This window comes from Salvelinus fontinalis, chromosome 11 (genome assembly GCF_029448725.1).
Source record: "Salvelinus fontinalis isolate EN_2023a chromosome 11, ASM2944872v1, whole genome shotgun sequence".
NCBI lineage: Eukaryota > Metazoa > Chordata > Actinopteri > Salmoniformes > Salmonidae > Salvelinus > Salvelinus fontinalis.
In genome coordinates, this window is record NC_074675.1 from 32,920,292 (window position 1) to 32,938,757 (window position 18,466).

The 18,466-nt window shown below is 43.3% G+C and overlaps 2 protein-coding genes across 3 annotated transcripts in view; both read left to right on the top strand.

The window, feature by feature from the left end:
- Nucleotides 1-10,621, top strand: part of LOC129865575 (galactose-3-O-sulfotransferase 2-like) — a 61,748-nt gene extending 51,127 nt beyond the window's left edge. For both annotated transcript variants that reach the window (XM_055938462.1, XM_055938461.1), the window contains exon 7: nucleotides 862-10,621. In XM_055938462.1, the coding sequence (XP_055794437.1) occupies nucleotides 862-1,590 (729 nt within the window). In that variant the 3' untranslated portion in view covers nucleotides 1,591-10,621. The remainder of the gene's footprint in view (nucleotides 1-861) is intronic.
- Nucleotides 10,622-13,481: 2,860 nt separating this feature from the next.
- The window catches only part of trappc14 (trafficking protein particle complex subunit 14), a 28,737-nt gene continuing 23,752 nt past the window's right edge, over nucleotides 13,482-18,466 (top strand). Inside the window, exons 1-4 of the mRNA XM_055938463.1 lie at nucleotides 13,482-14,197; nucleotides 15,462-15,557; nucleotides 15,958-16,087; nucleotides 16,366-16,452. Of these exons, the coding sequence (XP_055794438.1) occupies nucleotides 13,706-14,197; nucleotides 15,462-15,557; nucleotides 15,958-16,087; nucleotides 16,366-16,452 (805 nt within the window). The 5' untranslated portion in view covers nucleotides 13,482-13,705. The remainder of the gene's footprint in view (nucleotides 14,198-15,461; nucleotides 15,558-15,957; nucleotides 16,088-16,365; nucleotides 16,453-18,466) is intronic.

The following is an 18,466-nucleotide window of genomic DNA, read 5'->3' on the forward strand; positions in this document are numbered from 1 at the left end:
CTTCTTACCAAACCACATGACCTTTGTTTTGGCGGTGTTCAGAACAAGGTTAAAGGCAGAGAAAGCTTGTTGGACAGCTTTGTTGTAGAGGGTTTAACACAAAATCCGGGGAGGCGCCAGCTGAGTATTAGACTGTATCATCTGTATATAAATGGATGAGAGAGCTTCCTACTGCCTGAGCTATGTTGTTGAAGAGCGTGGGGCCTAGGATCGAGCCTTGGGGTATTCCCTTGGTGACAGGCAGTGGCTGAGACAGCATATGTTCTGACTTTATACACTGCACTCTTTGAGAGAGGTAGTTAGCAAACCAGTACAAAGACCCCTCAAAGACACATACTCCTTAGCCCGCCGACAAGAATGGAATGGTCTACCGTATCAAAAGCTTTGGCCAAGTCAATAAAAATAGCAGCACAACATTGCTTAGAATCAATGGCAATGGTGACATAATTTAGGACCTTTATGGTTGCAGTGACACATCTATAACCCTAGCTCTTGCTCTGAGACCCTTTATATATACAGGCCCTGGGTTCAGTTTTTCCATTTAGATACAGCAGATAATATTACATTCACGGATAAGGTGGACCTGATCCTAGATCAGCACTCTTTTTCCTACGCTTTATGAATACAGGTCCTGGGGCCATATGTATCAAGCGTTTCAGCCTAGGATTGTTGGTCTAGGATACATTTTGCCTTAGTGAATAAGATTACCTGATTCAAGATCAGCACTCTTACTCTGGGAAGCTCTATGAATGTGCTGACCTAGGATATGTTTTGCCTTTTCGATACAGTGAATAAGATTTAATGGACAAGGTGTACCTGATCCCAGATCAGCACTCTCTTACCTACGCTTTATGAATACAGGTCCTGCTGCGCCACGCCCTCTGCTGGCCGCTGGACGCCATCGTCTCCTTCAGTCTCAACGCCCGCCAGCAGAAGCCCAGCGGAGGCAGCTCCTGGGTGGGTAAAGCTGCAGTTGCGCAGCCCCCCGCTCTGGCTCTAACAGACGACCAACGTCTAAAGCTCCGCGAGTGGAACGCCCTGGACTGGCACCTCTACCAGGCCTTCAACCGCTCCTTCTGGAACGAGGTGGAACGCTTCGGGAGAACCAGGATGGACCAGGAGGTCGCTCTTCTCCGTACCCGCCGGGATGTGCTGGCCCGGGCCTGCCTGAGGGACGGCGGGAGACCTGTGGAGGCCAGCCGCATCCGCGACAAGACCATCAGGCCCTTCCAGAGCGGCTTGGTGAAGATCCTGGGATATGAGCTCCAGCCTGGGCTGGACAACGCTACTCATCAGTCCTGTCTGAGGATGATCAGGCCAGAGATCCAGTATAAGGACCTGCTGGATGCCAGGCAGTTCCCCAGGGCTGCTCCCCAGGCTGCCCAAGCCCAGGCCCCGGCTATCCCCGCTGGGGGAGCCTACGTGAGGAAAGACCCTTCTTCCCAACTCAGGACAGGAGAGCTGGGGGTGGGGGAAGGAGGAGGAGTAGGAGGGGGGACGGGGGAGGACAGGAGTCGGCTATCTCGTAGTAATAATAATAATAATAACCAGACATTGCTACGAGGAGGAGGGAAAGGGAAGATAAAATAGTTTTCCATCCAGAATTCACTGCCTTGAGAGAATGAATAAGACTAACGCTGACTGAGCCTGTTTACTCTTACTCAAGCACTCGTTGAGTATTTCTATTACTAAAGTACTCAAGAGACTTGTTGGAAATACCCATTCCCATTCTCCCCCCAACCCACCTCTACTTTACTGTACATTCTCTTTCTTCTGGCTGAACTTAGGACTGGTTATGACTCTATTTCGTGTTCATACTGACTTTATGGTTGCTGTGGATGTGTTTTAATAGGACTTGAAATGGAATTGCATTGCATTCAGTGGGCCAGATGTCGTTCAAAAATTCTGCTTCTCTGATCGAGAAAGAAAGTCACATTTGGTGGTCCAACTGCTACGTTCAACACAGTCTCCTGCACGATCAAGAACTCAGCCAGTCAGTTTTAGTTTTTTGAAAAATAACTAGGCTATTACCTTTCTTGAACGCTAACACAGACGGCATATATGATATGACAGCAGCCAGGCAGCCAGCCATAGCCACATACTGGGAGAGGAATGATTCCCACCTGATGTAAGTTGCATGTTCTGACTGAGAATAGGAATGGAATTCATAATTTTGAACGCAGTGTGTCCGGTGTAGAAAACGTAGTCCACATGAAGCAGTGGATGCGGATGAGGGGAGGACGGCTCATAATGGCTGGAATGCAACGAAAGCATCAGTATCAAACACACGATACTGTTCTATTCATTCCATTCCAGCTATTACAATGAGCCTGTCCTCCAATTTAAAGCGACGCCGGCCTTCACTGATACGAAGCCAGCACTGGAGAGCAGTGTGTCTCGGAATAGGCTTAACTGTGATGTCTCCAAGATGGGAGTTAGGAGCGAAAACTTTGATAAGGACCGAAGTGTACAGCATTAATGTACTGTATCTGAACTGAAGCACTGTGGTTGAATGGATAGCTAGCATGTCTGACTTTGAACCTTTTAGTGTGGCTTTCAATAGATATAGTAATATTGGATACACAGTAATTCCCTGACTCAATGCGGGTGTTAAATGCGAGCCACACAGCAAATGGGCCAGTGTTACCTCGTGTTGATTTTTCAGTGTAACATTTCTAGTGTTGATTCAGGTGTTAAATTAACACTATTTGGTGTAAATGAACCCCAGTGTTGGTGTTAATAACCATTGTTCAACTAAAACGACGTCCATCATTGTCATATTTCTGATATCTTAGTCTTCCCAACCCAGCAGTCATTCTCAATGCAGGTTGCAGGTGAATAAGAATTTAAAATGTTGCCTATACCAGTCTGTCTGGATTCCCATAGAAATTACTCATCACTTTGCAAGCCATCATCATAATGTGACTTGCAAGCCTGAAAACCATGAGTTTCAGGCCACTGTATTGGTAAAACAAGGCCCTCAAAATAAGGCCTTATTAAAAACTTGTTGCATTGTGTTAAATAATACAATTTTAATGTTAACATATTCGCTTAGGATCTCACTAAATGGATGAATGCAACAACCATGTCTCTGTCACAAAATACAAAATACAGTTATAGGTGCTAAAACTACAATTCACTCAAAAGGCAAGGCACTCTGGGAAATATGGAAATAAGGCTGTACACTAAGCAGTGTGCTAATTTAACACTGAAAAGTGTGGACCCGTATATACACTGGACCAGTGGCCTCACATTAATTTGTGGATTTGAGGGTTAAGCTATTATTCAAATGATTCACTGAAATTGTCCAGTCCAAATAATGCTGTTTCCTTTTCCTTATTGGCCAATGGCCATCTACCGAAATAAACTTTATCAATAAAGTTGATAAATGGCTGCCAAAAGTTGCCATCTATCGACATATATGTAGTATAACCATGTTCATTGAGGTTTGTCTGTTAGAAAAGCGCAGACAGTACATGTCGCCGCGGTTGTTGTCCCACTTCCATTGATTTCAATACAATATCGATGTGAGCGATTCATTTGCGCTTGATATTGAGTACAGTAAAACAAGCTCATCAATTCCAGTCTTGAGTGACAGATTGGTAAATGTTGGTCTGTGTGCAGTTCATAAGGTATTTAATTTAGCAGTCATCTGAACACAAGTGTGACACATATGTAGAGATTAACGTTTATGTATTTGTCTTCAAAATATCACAACGTATTTCAACATATTGATTATAAATTTGGGCTTCTAAAACCAGTTCGGCCATGAATCAAAAAGCCATGACAACAGGAAGCAACAACAGTATAATTTTCAATGTATGTTTTAGGAATATAAATGGTACTTTTAACATTATTTTCAGGTAAAAGCAATTAAATTAGCCCAAAAACATGCTATGATTTATTGATTTTGATGATATTAGTGGAATTGTGAAAATATGTTTGTTCTGGCTATATACATATACTGTACATCACGTGTGTACATACAGTGGCTTGTGAAAATATTCACCCCCCTTGGCATTTTTCCTATTTTGTTGCCTTAGAACCTGTAATTAAAATAGATTTTTGGGGGGTTTGTATCATTTGATTTACACAACCTGCCTACCACTTTGAAGATGCAAAATATTTTTTGGTGTGAAACAAACAAGAAATAAGACAAACATCTTTTTTTTAAGTTGAGCGTGCATAACTATTCACCCCCCCCCCCAAAGTCAATACTTTAGAGAGAGCCACCTTTTGCAGCAATTACAGATGCAAGTCTCTTGGGGTATGTCTCCTTAAGCTTGGCACATCTAGCCACTGGGATTTTTGCCCATTCTTCAAGGCTAAACTGCTCCAGCTCCTTCAAGTTAGATGGGTTCCGCTGGTGTACAGCAATCTTTAAGTCATATCACAGATTCTCAATTGGATTGAGGTCTGGGCTTTGACTAGGCCATTCCAAGACATTTAAATGTTTCCCCTTAAACCACCTGAGTGTTGCTTCAGCAGTATGCTTTGGGTCATTGTCCTGCTGGTAGGTGAACCTCCGTCCCAGTCTCAAATCTATGGAAGACTGAAACAGGTATTCCTCAAGAATTTCCCTGTATTTAGCGCCATCCATTATTCCTTTAATTCTGACCCGTTTCCCAGTCCTTGCCAATGAAAAACATCCCCAGAGCATGATGCTACCACCACCATGCTTCACTGTGGGGATGATGTTCTCGGGGTGATGAGAGGTGTTGGGTTTGCGCCAGACATAGCGTTTTCCTTGATGGTCAACCCAGTAGCTCAATTTTAGTCTCATCTGACCAGAGATCCTTCTTCCATATGTTTGGGGAGTCTCCCACATGCCTTTTAGCGAACACCAAACGTGTTTACTTATTTCTTTCTTTAAGCAATAGCTTTTTTCTGGCCACTCTTCCGTAAAGCCCAGTTCTCTGGTGTATGCCTTAAAGTAGTCCTATGGACAGATACTCCAATCTCCACTGTGGAGCTTTGCAGCTCCTTCAGAGTTATCTTTGGTCTCTTTGTTGCCTGTCTGATTAATGCCCTCCTTGCCTGGTCTGTGAGTTTTTGAGAGCGGCCCTCTCTTGGCAGGTTTGTTGTGGTGCCATATTCTTTCAATTTTTTAATAATTGATTTAATGGTGCTCCGTGGGATCTTCAAAGTTTCTGATATTTTTTTATAACCCAACCCTGATCTGTACTTCTCCACAACTTTGTCCCTGAACTGTTTGAAGAGCTCCTTGGTCTTCATGTTGCCGCTTGCTTGGTGGTGCCCCTTGCTTAGTGGTGTTGCAGACAGAACAGGTGTATATATACTGAGCTCATATGACACCTAGATTGCACACAGGTGGACTTTATTTAACGAATTATGTGACATTTGAAAGTAATTGGTTGCACCAGACCTTATTTAGGGGCTTCATAACAAAGGGGGTGTCACGCCCTGACCATAGAGAGCCCTTGTTTTTCTGGTGAGTAGGTCAGGGCGTGACTAGGGGTTACTCTAGTTTATCATTTCTATGTTGTGTTCTAGTTAATATTTTCTATGTTGGTGTTTTGTATGATTCCCAATTAGAGGCAACTGGTAATCGTTGTCTCTAATTGGGGATCATATTTAAGTAGCTATTTTTCCCACCTGTGTTTGTGGGATATTGTTTTGTGTTTGTGCATGTGCACCACGTAGTCACGTTTAGTTGTTCGTTTATTTGATATATTTTGTTTTGTTTAAGTTTCTCTTTGAATTAAATATGTGGAACTCAACATCCGATGTGCCTTGGTCCCGTTCTTACGACAGCCGTGACACAATATCCTACCAAAAGAGGGCCAAGCAGCGTATCCACGAGGTAAAGGAGTTTTGGACATGGGAAGAAGTGATGGGTGGATGCGAGACCCTTCCTTGGCGGCAGACGGAAGGTAATAATGGAGGACAGCGACGACGCCAGGGTTCACGTCCACAGAAAGCCCAAGGACAACCCCAAGATTTGAGCTTGGATGAGCAGCGGGAAGAGCCAGAGCACATGGAGTAGGCGACAGAGAAGTGATCAGTCGACCCAAGGAGAGTGCCAGAGCCCGCATGGGAGTCGATGGAACATTGTGAGGAAGGATAGCGGAGAATGGAGTTGGCTAGGAGTATGCGGCAGTGCAAGCGTGCTGAAGAGCGGGTCATCAGTCCAGTGCCATATGTGACGGCTCCACTCACCAGATCTCCAGTGCGCCTCCTCAGCCCGGTATGTCCTGTGCCAGTTCCTCGCACTCGCCATGAGGAGCGTGTCCTCAGTCCGCTGCCAAAGAAACCCCAAGATTCTTTTGAGGGGTGGCACATGGAGCTGGCGGTCGAGCAGTGGAGAGTGCCAGAGACTGTGTGGGAGGGAGGAGGAGGAATTCGATGGAAGATTCCGCAGAGAGGTGGTAGCGATGAGAATGCTGCAGCACACTCATCCTGAAGTGCGTGTCCCCAGTCCGGTACGTCCTATGCCAGCTCCCCGCACTCTCCCTGAAGAGCCAGCGACCGTCAGGGAGGCGATGGAGAATTTGGGAGAGAGAGAAAGGAGAGAGATGTTGTGCATGTGTGTTCTGCTCAACATTCGACCAGAGGATCCGGTTAGCAGTCTGGTGAAACCTGTACCGGCTCCACACATCTGGACTCCAGTGCGCCTCCCCAGTCTGTACATTCTGTGCCTTCTCCCAGCACTCGCCCGGAAGTGCGTGTCATCAGTTCGGTGCCACCTGTACTGGCTTCACGCACTAGGCCTCCAGTGCGCATTCACAGTCCAGAGCTTCCGGCGACGGTCCCCAGTCCAGAGCTTCCGGCGACGGTCCCCAGTCCAGGGCTTCCGGCGACGGTCCCCAGTCCAGAGCTTCCGGCGACGGTTCACAGTCCGGAACCTCCTGCGACGGTCCGGAACCTCCTGCGACGGTCCTCGGTCCGGAACCTCCTGCGACGGTCCACGGTCCGGAACCTCCTGCTACGGTCCACGGTCCGGAACCTCCTGCGAGGAATGGCGTCCAGTCCAGCTCCAGGGCAGGAGCCTTCCTCTGCGCCGGTGCCCAGTCCAGGCACGGCATCCAGTCCCGCTCCATGGCAGGAGCCTTCCTCTGCGCCGGTGCCTAGTCCAGGCACGGCGTCCAGTCCCGCTCCATGGCACGATTCTTCCTCTGTGCCGATGCCCAGTCCAGGCATGGTGTTCAGTTCTGCCCTAGGGAAGGAACCTTCCTCTGCACCGGTGCCCAGTCCAGGCACGGTGTCCAGCTCCAGGGCAGGAGCTTTCCTCTGCGCCGGTGCCCAGTCCGGGTACGGTGTCCAGCTCCATGGTCGGAGCCTTCCTCAGCACCGGTATCCAGTCTAGGCACGGCAGCCAGTCCAGCTCCATGGCCGGAGCCTTCTTCTGCGCCGATGCCCAGTCCAGGCACGGCGGCCAGCCCAGCTCCATGGCCGGAGCCTTCCTCAGCGCTGGTGTCCAGGCACAGCGACCAGCCCAGCTCCAGGGCCGGAGCCCTCCTCTGCACCGCTGCCCAGTACAGGCACGGCGTTAAGCCCGGCGCCATGGTCCGGTCTGGGGGGGGGGGGGCTTCGACCCGGAGCCGCCACCGACACTAGTCACCCCCCCAACCCCCCCATTTTGTTTCAGGTTTTGCGGCCGGAGTCCGCGCCTTTAAGGGGATACTGTCACGCCCTGACCATAGAGAGCCCTTGTTTCTCTATGGTGTAGTAGGTCAGGGCGTGACTAGGGGATATTCTAGTTTATAATTTCTATGTTGTGTTCTAGTTTATATTTTCTATGTTGGTATTTTGTATGATTCCCAATTAGAGGCAGCTGGTAATCGTTGTCTCTAATTGAGGATCATATTTAAGTAGCTATTTTTCCCACCTGTGTTTGTGGGATATTGTTTTGTGTTTGTGCATGTGCAGCACGTAGTCACGTTTAGTTGTTCGTTTATTTGATATATTTTGTTTTGTTTAAGTTTCTCTTTGAATTAAATATGTGGAACTCAACATCCGCTGCGCCTTGGTCCCATTCTTACGACAGCCGTGACAGGCGGTGAATACATATGCACGCACTACTTTTCCGTACATTTTTTGAAACAAGTCACTTTTTTCATTTCACTTCACCAATTTGGACTATTTTGTTTATGTCCATTACATGAAATCCAAATAAAAATCGATTTAAATTACAGCTTGTAATGCAACAAAATAGGAAAAACGCCAAGGGGGATGAATACTTTTGCAAGGCACTGTACATATACAGTACATTTAACACACAGATACTTGCGCTCGCACGCACACACTGTACTCCGTCATGCTTGACAGCTTAAGTGTGAGTCATGGAAGCTCATTGAAAGGCCCTCTCATAGGTCTCAGTGGCTCAGCCAGCCAGGCAGCGCAAGTGGTGTCAGGTGACCATGGGGCGCATATAAAGTTACGTCATCTGCTTGTGTGGAAATGAATGGTAGTCCGGGCCATATGTATCAAGCGTCTCAAAGAATTGTATCATTTAGATCATACTTAATCAGATCATTGTGGACAGGGAGGTCCTGATCCTAGATCAGCACTCCTACTCTGAGACTAGATAAATACGGGCCCAGATCTGTCTCTGCTATCTAGCCAGTCCTATGATCGTCACTCACAAACATAGCAGTTGGCTGTACAGCACAAATTGATCTGGGACCAGGCAATAACAATGCCACTGAAGCCTCTGAGTACCAGGATGTCAATATTGATTAAATATCTTACTAGCACGTAATAATCAGTATAAAACGTGTACACAAAGGTACAAATGTCTTTGGCAGAACAAGCTGTGATTTTTGTAGAGAATCTGTGACTGTCTGGAAATGTTTAAGTAATCTTTTAAACAATATGGCTAACAACATGTATGATCAAAATAGGCACATGTTCAGTAGAAAACTGAAGAAATTGTCTTGAAATGGAGGAGGCACTGCCAGAACTTGTCCAATGAAAACACAAATTTCCGTTTCAATACGTTTTCTGTTTTCATGCCCAGGGAATAACTGAAATATGTTTTAAAATGTATTTGAACTGTTAGATTCAAAACGTGCATAGAATGTGGAAGTTAAAACAACTGCGATCTCTTTCACTGTGTCTATCTATCTGCCTTTTCTATGTTTTACATCCTTATGAACTACAGTTATGGCGGGTGTATAAACCTAGGGCCCATTTTGCTGCCTCCATGTTTGTTTCTTTTTTGTAGTTTTTGAATGTCTTGATCAAGAGTCACAGAGATGGAGGTTTTAACAGAAAAAGAAAACGTTGAATGATGTTGATTGTTCAAGAACATGTAATCATTTTTAACATGTTACAAAATCCATTACAAACTCAATTCAATGTATCATCCAGGAACTACAACCATTTCACAAACAAACAAACACTAATAAAACAGCTATTTCTTGCCTTAGAAAACAGTACATTTCGGAAAAGGGCTTTAAAAACGATAGCTTGCTGTATTTATCGTTACTTTAAAAAAAATATTGTTGTATATATTGTATTTATTATTTTAAGGTAAATAGTGTAAAAAGTTTGGACTGGAATGCACTGTTTGTTCATTTTTTGTTTTCAAAACATTCAAGAGCTAACAGAAACATACACACATTGATACACCATTTACTTATGTTGATTATCCCAATTATTATAGTATTAACAATATTACACATTAATACAAAAACACAAAACATTTATAGTACTTGACCCAAGTTACTACAAGTTTATGAAGTATTTATGCATTAAAAGAATGGCAGGAATGCAACCACACACACAGACACACACACACACACACACACACACACACACACACACAGTGGTGGAAAAAGTACCCAGTTGTCATACTTGAATAAAAGTAAAGAAACCTTAATTGAAAATGACTCAAGTAAAAGTGAAAGTCACCCAATAAAATACTACTTGACTAAAAGTCTAAAAGTATTTGGTTTTAATAATACTTAGGTATCAAAAGTAAATGTAATTGCTAAAATATACAGTACCAGTCAAAATTTTGGACACACCTACTCATTCAAGGGTTTTTCTTTGTTTTTACTATTTTCTACATTGTAGAATAATAGTGAAGACATCAACTATGAAATAACACATATGGAATCATGTAGTAATCAAAAAAGTGTTAAACAAATCAAAAAATATTTTATATTTGAGGTTTTTCAAAGCAGCCACCCTTTGCCTTGATTAAAGCTTTGCACACTCTGCATTCTCTCAACCAGCTTCACCTGGTAAAAGTGTCACACCCTGCTCTGTTTCACCTGTCTTTGGGCTTGTCTCCACCCCCCTCCAGGTGTCGCACATCTTCCCCATTATCCCCTGTGCATTTATACTTGTGTTCTCTGTTTGTCTGTTGCCAGTTTGTCTTGTCTCGTCAAGCCTACCGGCGTGTTTTTCAGAACAGCAGGCTGTTTCCTTGAGCCCGTTTTCTAGTTCTCCTGGTTTTTGATCATTTTGCCTGCCCTGAGCCTGCATGCAGTTATGTACATTTTGCCACTGGATTACTGACCTCTGCCTGCCCCCGACCCTGAGCCTGCCACTCTGTACCTTGAGAACTCTGCCCTGGACTACCAACCCCTGCCTGCCCTTGACCAGTCCTGTGCCTGTCCCCTGTTTATATAATAAACATCCATTATTCGAACTGTCTGCATCTGTGCCTTTTCCTGAGTCATGATAAAACGACCAAGTCCATATTATGGCAAGAACAGCTCAAATAAGCAAAGAGAAACGACAGTCCATCATTACTTTAAGACATGAAGGGTTACTTCTGCTGCGGAGGGTAAGTTCATTAGAGTTAACTGCACCTCAGATTGCAGCCCAAATAAATGCTTCACAGAGTTCAAGTAACAGACACATCTCAACATCAACTGTTCAGAAGAGACTGCGTGAATCAGGCCTTCATGGTCGAATTGCTGCAAAGAAACCAGTACTAAAGGACACCAATAATAATAAGAGACTTGCTTGGGCCAAGAAACACAAGCAATGGACATTAAACCCGTGTAAATCTGTCCTTTGGTCTGGTGAGTCAAAATTCGATATTTTTGGTTCCAACCGCCGTGTCTTTGTGAGACGTAGAGTAGGTGAACGGATGATCTCTGCATGTGTGGTTCCCACCGTGAAGCCTGGAGGAGGAGGTGTGATGGTGTGGGCATGCTTTGCTGATGACACTGTCTGTGATTTATTTAGAATTCAAGCCACACTTAACCAGCATGGCTACCACAGCATTCTGCAGCGATACGCCATCCAATCTGGTTTGCGCTTAGTGGGACTATAAATTGTTTTTCAACAGGACAATGACCCAAAGCACACCTTCAGGCTGTGTAAGGGCTATTTGACCAAGAAGGAGAGTGATGGAGTGCTGCATCAGATGACCTGGCCTCCACAATCACCCGACCTCAACCCAATTGATAAGTTGGACCACAGAGTGAAGGAAATGCAGCCAAATAGTGTTCAGCATATGTGGGAACTCCTTCAAGACTCTTGGAAAAGAATTCCAGGTGAAGCTGGTTGAGAGAATGCCAAGAATGTGCAATGTCGTCATCAAGGCAAAGGGTGGCTACTTTGAAGGATCTAGAATATAAAATATATTTTGATTTGTTTAACACTTTTTTGGTTACTACATGATTTCATATGTGTTATTTCATAGTTTTGATGTCTTCACTGTTATTCTACAATGTAGAGAAAAAAAAATTAAATTAAGAAAAACCCTTGAATGAGTAGGTGTGTCCAAACCTTTGGCGGGTACTGTACGTAATATACTTAAGTATCAAAAGTAAAAGTATACACAATTTGACATTAAACACATTTCCTGTTTTTTAAATTTGTGGATATCCAGGGGTACACTCCAACACTCAGACATAATTTACAAACTAAGAATTTGTGTTTAGTGAGTCCCCCAGATCAGAGCCAGTAGAGATGACCAGGTAGGTTCTCTTGATAAGTGTGTGAATTGGACCATTTTCCTGTCCTGCTAAACATTAAAAATGTAATGATTACTTTTGGGTGTCGGGGAAAATGTATGGAGTCAAAAGTACATTATTTACTTTAGGAATGTAGTGAAGTAAAAGTATAGAAAGGTATAAAAAAAGTTGTACTTTAAAGTATTTTTACTTAAGTACTTTACACCACTGCACACACACACAAACAAACACACATACACAATGCACATAAAAAGCAGTGGTATGCCCCAGTGCACAAATTTATATACTGACAATATTATAAGAAAGTTTCATTTTGTTGCTCAAAACATGTTACAAATAGAAGTGATGGGATTACTACTTTCAAGTAGATTTGGAGGCAGCTCTGCCTGCCAGACTGATGTTTAACCAACTCTGGATTGAGTAGGTTAAACATCATCCTTGGAGGCTGAGCTGCCTCACAGGCTAGTCTGAAGGCTTATTTCTCGCTTGGGCGGATTGCTATGGTACTGTGATAATAATACTTTTCTGTATTACAATACTCTCCACTATTGACTTGAGGGGAACCATGTTATGTCTGTTTGAGAATTAATGGTACTGTACACTACTGAAATAAAGAGTTCTTGTCTCATGTCGAGTTGAAGCATACTCACCTGGAATCATGGAATCTTCTTTTCTCTTTTTTCAAAGTCTTCTCACTGCCATTCAAAAAAACATTCAATGGGCATCATTATTGAAAGTGGAATATGGTCTTGAAACATTGAAATGTAACTTAAATACACTGTCCCTCCACCATTGAGTATTATTGATTGAATTGATATCATTATGATTTAATACATTTGTATGGGTAAACCAAGGAAATATTTCCTAAGGTAAACCGAGGGAATACAGAAGTACTTCTCTAAACCTGCATTTTTTTTATTTTTTTTTAAACATAATGTACTGGATTGATAGGAATTCTATTCTCATTTAAATTGGGACTATTCTACCATACTTGAGAGCATACATTTTGCAGACATCAAAGGTAATATTTCAGAAAGACATATTTATTGTATCACTATCTTTTTTCTTACTTGACGTTGTTTATACTTGGTTTTAGACCTTGGTACAAATCTGCGTGCATTCATTCATCATTTTTTTTCTTCAATTGTATGAAATAAAAGCAAATATTTCCTGACCAAAGCTTTTGTCTGTGATCCTAGTGTGGCTTTGAGGTGCTTATCTATTTAAGATTGAAATAGAAATAGCAAATCTCTCTAGCCTTTGTTGCAAATTGATCACATTATCAGGTTTTACAATGGGATTAACGGGATTTTCAATTGACAAGATCAAGTGTTATTTCCTTCATTGTCAAACAAGCTCACAGTTTTTAATAATACATTAACTATTTAGCTACAACATGTAGGGTGAAAAACAATTTCAAATGTATTGGGAGATTATTTGGGTCTACCTAAATGGTGAGAGAAAGGCTTGATATCTGGGCCTCTGTTAATTCCACTTATCAGCAGTTGAATACTCCTGCCTAGTTTTAAAATTCAGCTCTTTTTCTCTGTGGTCGACTGGTTGTACTGTAGTGCACTGCACAGCTATGCTGCACAGTGAAAGCGTCAGTCGCAGGTTCACCGACTGATGATGGACACAGTGAATTGGATTTTAAATGTTTATTATTATAGAGATATTTGTAAAAATAGGCCAACTATCGATGCTGGTCATACACTAAGAATATTAACCCCCGAGTGGGTTTTGAATAGTATTAGCTTGTGTGATTGTATAGCAAGCTATCAACAGGATACATAATCTAGCTAGCCATGGTTCTAATGATGGAATCGCAATGTGAGTATTTTATGTATTTCCCTGCGGTTCCCATCACGGACCTGTCCGACCCGTCAAAATACCGAACTCTCCCCCGGCGCAGTCACCTCTACCTCGGCGAAACGGTACAGTTCTTGCTGGTCCTGCGGTCCAGAGATGGAGCGTCGGGCTCGAGCGGGACAAAGGGAAGCGGGTCAGGTGACAGCGGTACCCGGGCTTGGAAGGAGCTGGTAGGGTCCCTCTCCGCTGTAGCAAGTGTCTGCCCCGGAGAGAGCCGACATCGCTCCCAACTTCACCCCCACGAGTTCCAGAGAAGCTACAGCGACGACTGTGTAGACGAGGATCCCGACGACGTTGACTTTGTTGCGGGAACAGTCCACACAGCGAGAAGGGAGTCAAGGAACCGAGGTTTCAGAGAATGCAAGCCGCTTCTCATACACAATAATACGGGGCGTGATGGACGGCAGTATCGGCGCGCACCGGTTCAGGTAATATGAAATTATGAATGACTGTAGTCATAATTGGACGGAACAATGGCACAATGATTGGACTATACACATAACAACTAGCTAATATCGTATTGAGTGTTATAATAGGCTACGTGTACACCTGCTGTGTAAAATAGGAAGTGCTGACATTTCCTGAGCATGTAAGCGAAACGCTCGTGCAGCAGAAGTACACATGTAAACCACAACAGTCAACCAGACCTTTTTTTTTAACTTCCTGTAAGCACTGACCTATGACAGTTGGAACAAGCCAAAATACTGTTTGACAGTAGAACTGGGTTCAAATACTTTTTGGAATAATTTCAAATAACCTACTTTGTGCTTGATTGAGCATGCCTGTTGCAATGGAACCAATAGAACAGTTCCAAAAATGTAAAGCCCGCCCACCTGGCACTCCAGGCAGACTAAACCAAACGCTCAAAACAGTCAAAGTATACGAAAGATTTCAAGTAGTATTTGAACCCAGGTCTGTCTGACAGACAGCTTGTTATTGTGGCAAGGAGCACAGGTTGGTTCTAGCTACAGTCACTGTGATGACATTCAAATAGACGCCTCAAACTTTCTTTAGTCTTAACCAACCAACACTTCTTTCGTTTCGTCCAACCTTGACATTAAGAGAGAGGGAGAGAGAGCTTGTGTAAGGAGTATTTGCTCACACTTGCCTGTTATCAAGCCTCGCAGGACAGACAGCAATAACCTACTAATTATTTTCAGACTACTTTGGCAGAGAATTCAGACATACATGCCAAATCAACCACATAGGCAAACAAATTAACTTAACCTTGAGGTGTTGGCAATCGAGGGTAACAACCACCCACTATGAAAGTCAATAGTAAGCAAGGGACAAATAGAGAGAATGAATGAGTATTTTTTGCACACATTCCTATTTGTCATATCCTCTGTGAAAGACAGATCCCTCTTCTTCTATTACATTTGACCATAATAATAGTGTACTAGCAGGTGGAGTGACATCTGTATCGATAATATATAGTGCAAATATAGAATACAAACTTTATTTGTTCCTACATCCCCCTCCTCCATTGTTTACATAATATTCTCTCTCTGTCTCTGTCTCTGTCGCTCTCTGTCTCTGTCTCTGTCTCTCTCTCTCTCTCTTTCTTTCTTTCTTTCTTTCTCTTTCTCTCACTCTAACTCTCTCTCACACACACTCTCTCCCCCCCCCCTCTCTCCCTCTTGCTTTCTCATTGTTTGTAATAGAGTATTTCTGTCTCTTCCTCTCTCCTAGTCACCCATGGACGAGCCAGTGGTATTGAACGAGGAGGTCATATTCCCTCTGACCGTCTCATTGGACAAACTCCCCGTCAACACACTCAAGGTCAAGGTGAGAAGTCATGCAGTGTGTGTGTCTGTATATGAGTGAGCGAGTGAGACAGAGAGAGAGAGAGACAGACAGACAGACAGACAGACAGACAGACAGACAGACAGACCGAAAACAGGACAGACAGTGTCATTGTCTTTTTCTCTACTCATCTCTCTATCTGTGTTCCCATCATATCTCCATTTCCTCCCCCACTCTGTTTTGTCTCAGATTGTAGTGACTATACCCTATGCATGTCCATAACCTTGTCATAGCCTCTCTATGCATGTTTATAACCTTGTCATAACCTCTCTATTCCCGTCTATGTCAGATTGTAGTGACACTATTCACGTTCATAACCTTGTTATAACCTCTATGCATGTTCATAACCTTGTTGTAACCTCTTGTTTCCTGTCTATGTCAGGTCATAGTGACCGTGTGGAAGCAGGAGGAGGAAAAGGCAGAGATCAGGGAACATGGTTACCTCACGATCCTACAGCTGAGGAGCCCCACACACACCTTCAGACAAGACCTTAATACCTTCAAAGCCCAGGGTCAGGGTCCTTCACTCTCCAGTGGCTCCCTCTGGGTTGTGACTGAGAAGGATAATGATTATCTTAGATTGTAAAACATTATCTCAATTCACTGTAAGGCCTACCAAATGAGTATAGGCCTACCCATTTAAAGTACATTTTCAATATTAAGTAAAACAACGCAATTCACGAGGATGAACAACTGCAATATACATTCAGTGTAAAGTGTATTAAAAGTGACCCTCTCTATTTTTCTCCCTCTTTTTCTCCCCCCGTCCCCATCCCCATCCCCCGTCCAGTCAGCACCACGTTGAGTGTTCTTCCTCCACCAACTGTGAAATGTCAACAGACGACTGTCTCCGGGAAGCACCTGACCATCCTCAAAGGTGGGGAAAGACTACAAAAGGGTTCTTGGCTGTCCCCATAGGAGATCCCTTTGTGGTTCCAGGTAGAACCATTTTTGGAAACGGTTCTAAATGGAACCCAAAAGGGTTCTACCTGGGACCAAAAAGGTTTCTTCAAAGGGTTATTTTAGGGGGACAGCCGAAGAACACTTTTAGGTACTAGGTAGAACCTTTTTTTAATTAAAGTGTAATACCTTTACACACTGCTATATTGTGATGGGAGAATACTAACATTGTTGCACCTGACCGTTCTCAAAGGTAGGGAGCAGAGGGGGGCTAACTCTGTTAAACTTGGGCCATAGTGTGGTTTATTTATTTATACTCCACTTTGCATCATGCCAAATAACTCCCCTTAGCTGTGTGTTGTTCACTATAATCCAACAATATGCGTTATTGTTTGAGTATAACCTATTCTATACTTAACCACAAATGCTTATGACCAGGAGTTTTTTCTGACCACCTGATAAGAAAAAGCTTTAGGCCCTCGCTGTAGCCTGTGACTGTGAGGGTAGGGGCTAAGAATATATGAGTCCGATAACTCCTCTGAAGCAGAGCCAAGAGCTCCTGGCTCCTGGTGAACAAAGTTAAGATTGAAACAAGGCTGAGCTGGTTTAAGGAAGCGCTTTCGCTTTTGAAGAAAGGGGTTTAGCCACAGAGAGCCACTGAACTGTGTCCTAGTCCTCAGCCCAGGGCTAAGATCAATAACAACCCTCTCATGTGTAAAATCCTATTAATTCATTGTATTTAATGAATCAACCACCAGGATAATCACTGACTCTCTGGTGGTACCGAGTCTGACCCAGTAATACTGCAGGTTCATAGTTAGGTTGGGCCCATTCAAAAGCAAAGTCCCCAGCTAGCGATCATGATCCCATGTTAACAAAGCGTCTTTTAGATATTAAATCCATAAATGGGAGGACCTGATCCTTGATAAACACTCATACTCAGAGACGCTTTGTGAAATACAGGCCCTGGACAATAGCAGAGCTCCACCCAATGTTCAAAGGGCAAAGGGAGAGAAAAGTATTACAAATAATCATGTTTCCTAATAGATGGTTAGGAAACATGTCCCAAGTAATTAACTACACCGACAACAGTGTTATCACCGTGTTATCGCAGTGTTACACAATAGCTCAATAGTTTATATAGGTAGTAGCTCTTACGTGTACATGCTGTACAGGATATTGGCTCACATATGTGGATTTATATTTACAGTATGTGTAGTAGAGCACCCTTTGAAATTACCCTGAAGTTTACAGTTTTGTGTATTGTCTTTATGGGATGTGGATTACATTAGTGAGGGTTGTGTATTAAGCTTGGGCAATATACCGTTTATGCCATATACCGGGTTATTTTGAAATACCGACGGCCTACGCCACTGCTTATAACTATTAAGTTAAAGCTGCAATATGTGACTTTTTGGACAACCTGGCCAAATTCACATCGAAATGGGAGGTCTAGATATGTCATTCTCATTGAAAGCAAGTCTAAGAAGCTGTAAATCTGTTCTATGTTCGTTGTTTCTATGCTTCCCGTTCTCAAGTTTAACTATTAGAATTTAAGCAACCAGGGAATGGCTGAGAGATTTCTGCATATTGCACCTTTAAGTATAACTATAAATGATATCCAGCTCAGGGATACAGCTAACTTGCTAGCTAAGTGGCTAGATGTCAAGATCAAACTTCTTGGTTGCATTCAATCCCCTCCTGGATCAAGATCACTGTTGCCTAAATAGTTTTGTGCGTTAAAAATGTATAATTATAGCGCCCCCTGTGTGCACTTCCGGTAATACAGTATACCCTAGTATGGTACAGAAACAATATGACGATATGAAAATCTGGATACCGCCCAACCCTATTGTGTATATAGCTAAATACCATGTACAGGTATGTACTGTGTATGAATGGTACCCATATCAAATCAAATCCAATCAAATGTTATTTGTCACATGTACCGAATACAACAGTTGTAGACCTTACTGTGAAATGCTTACTTA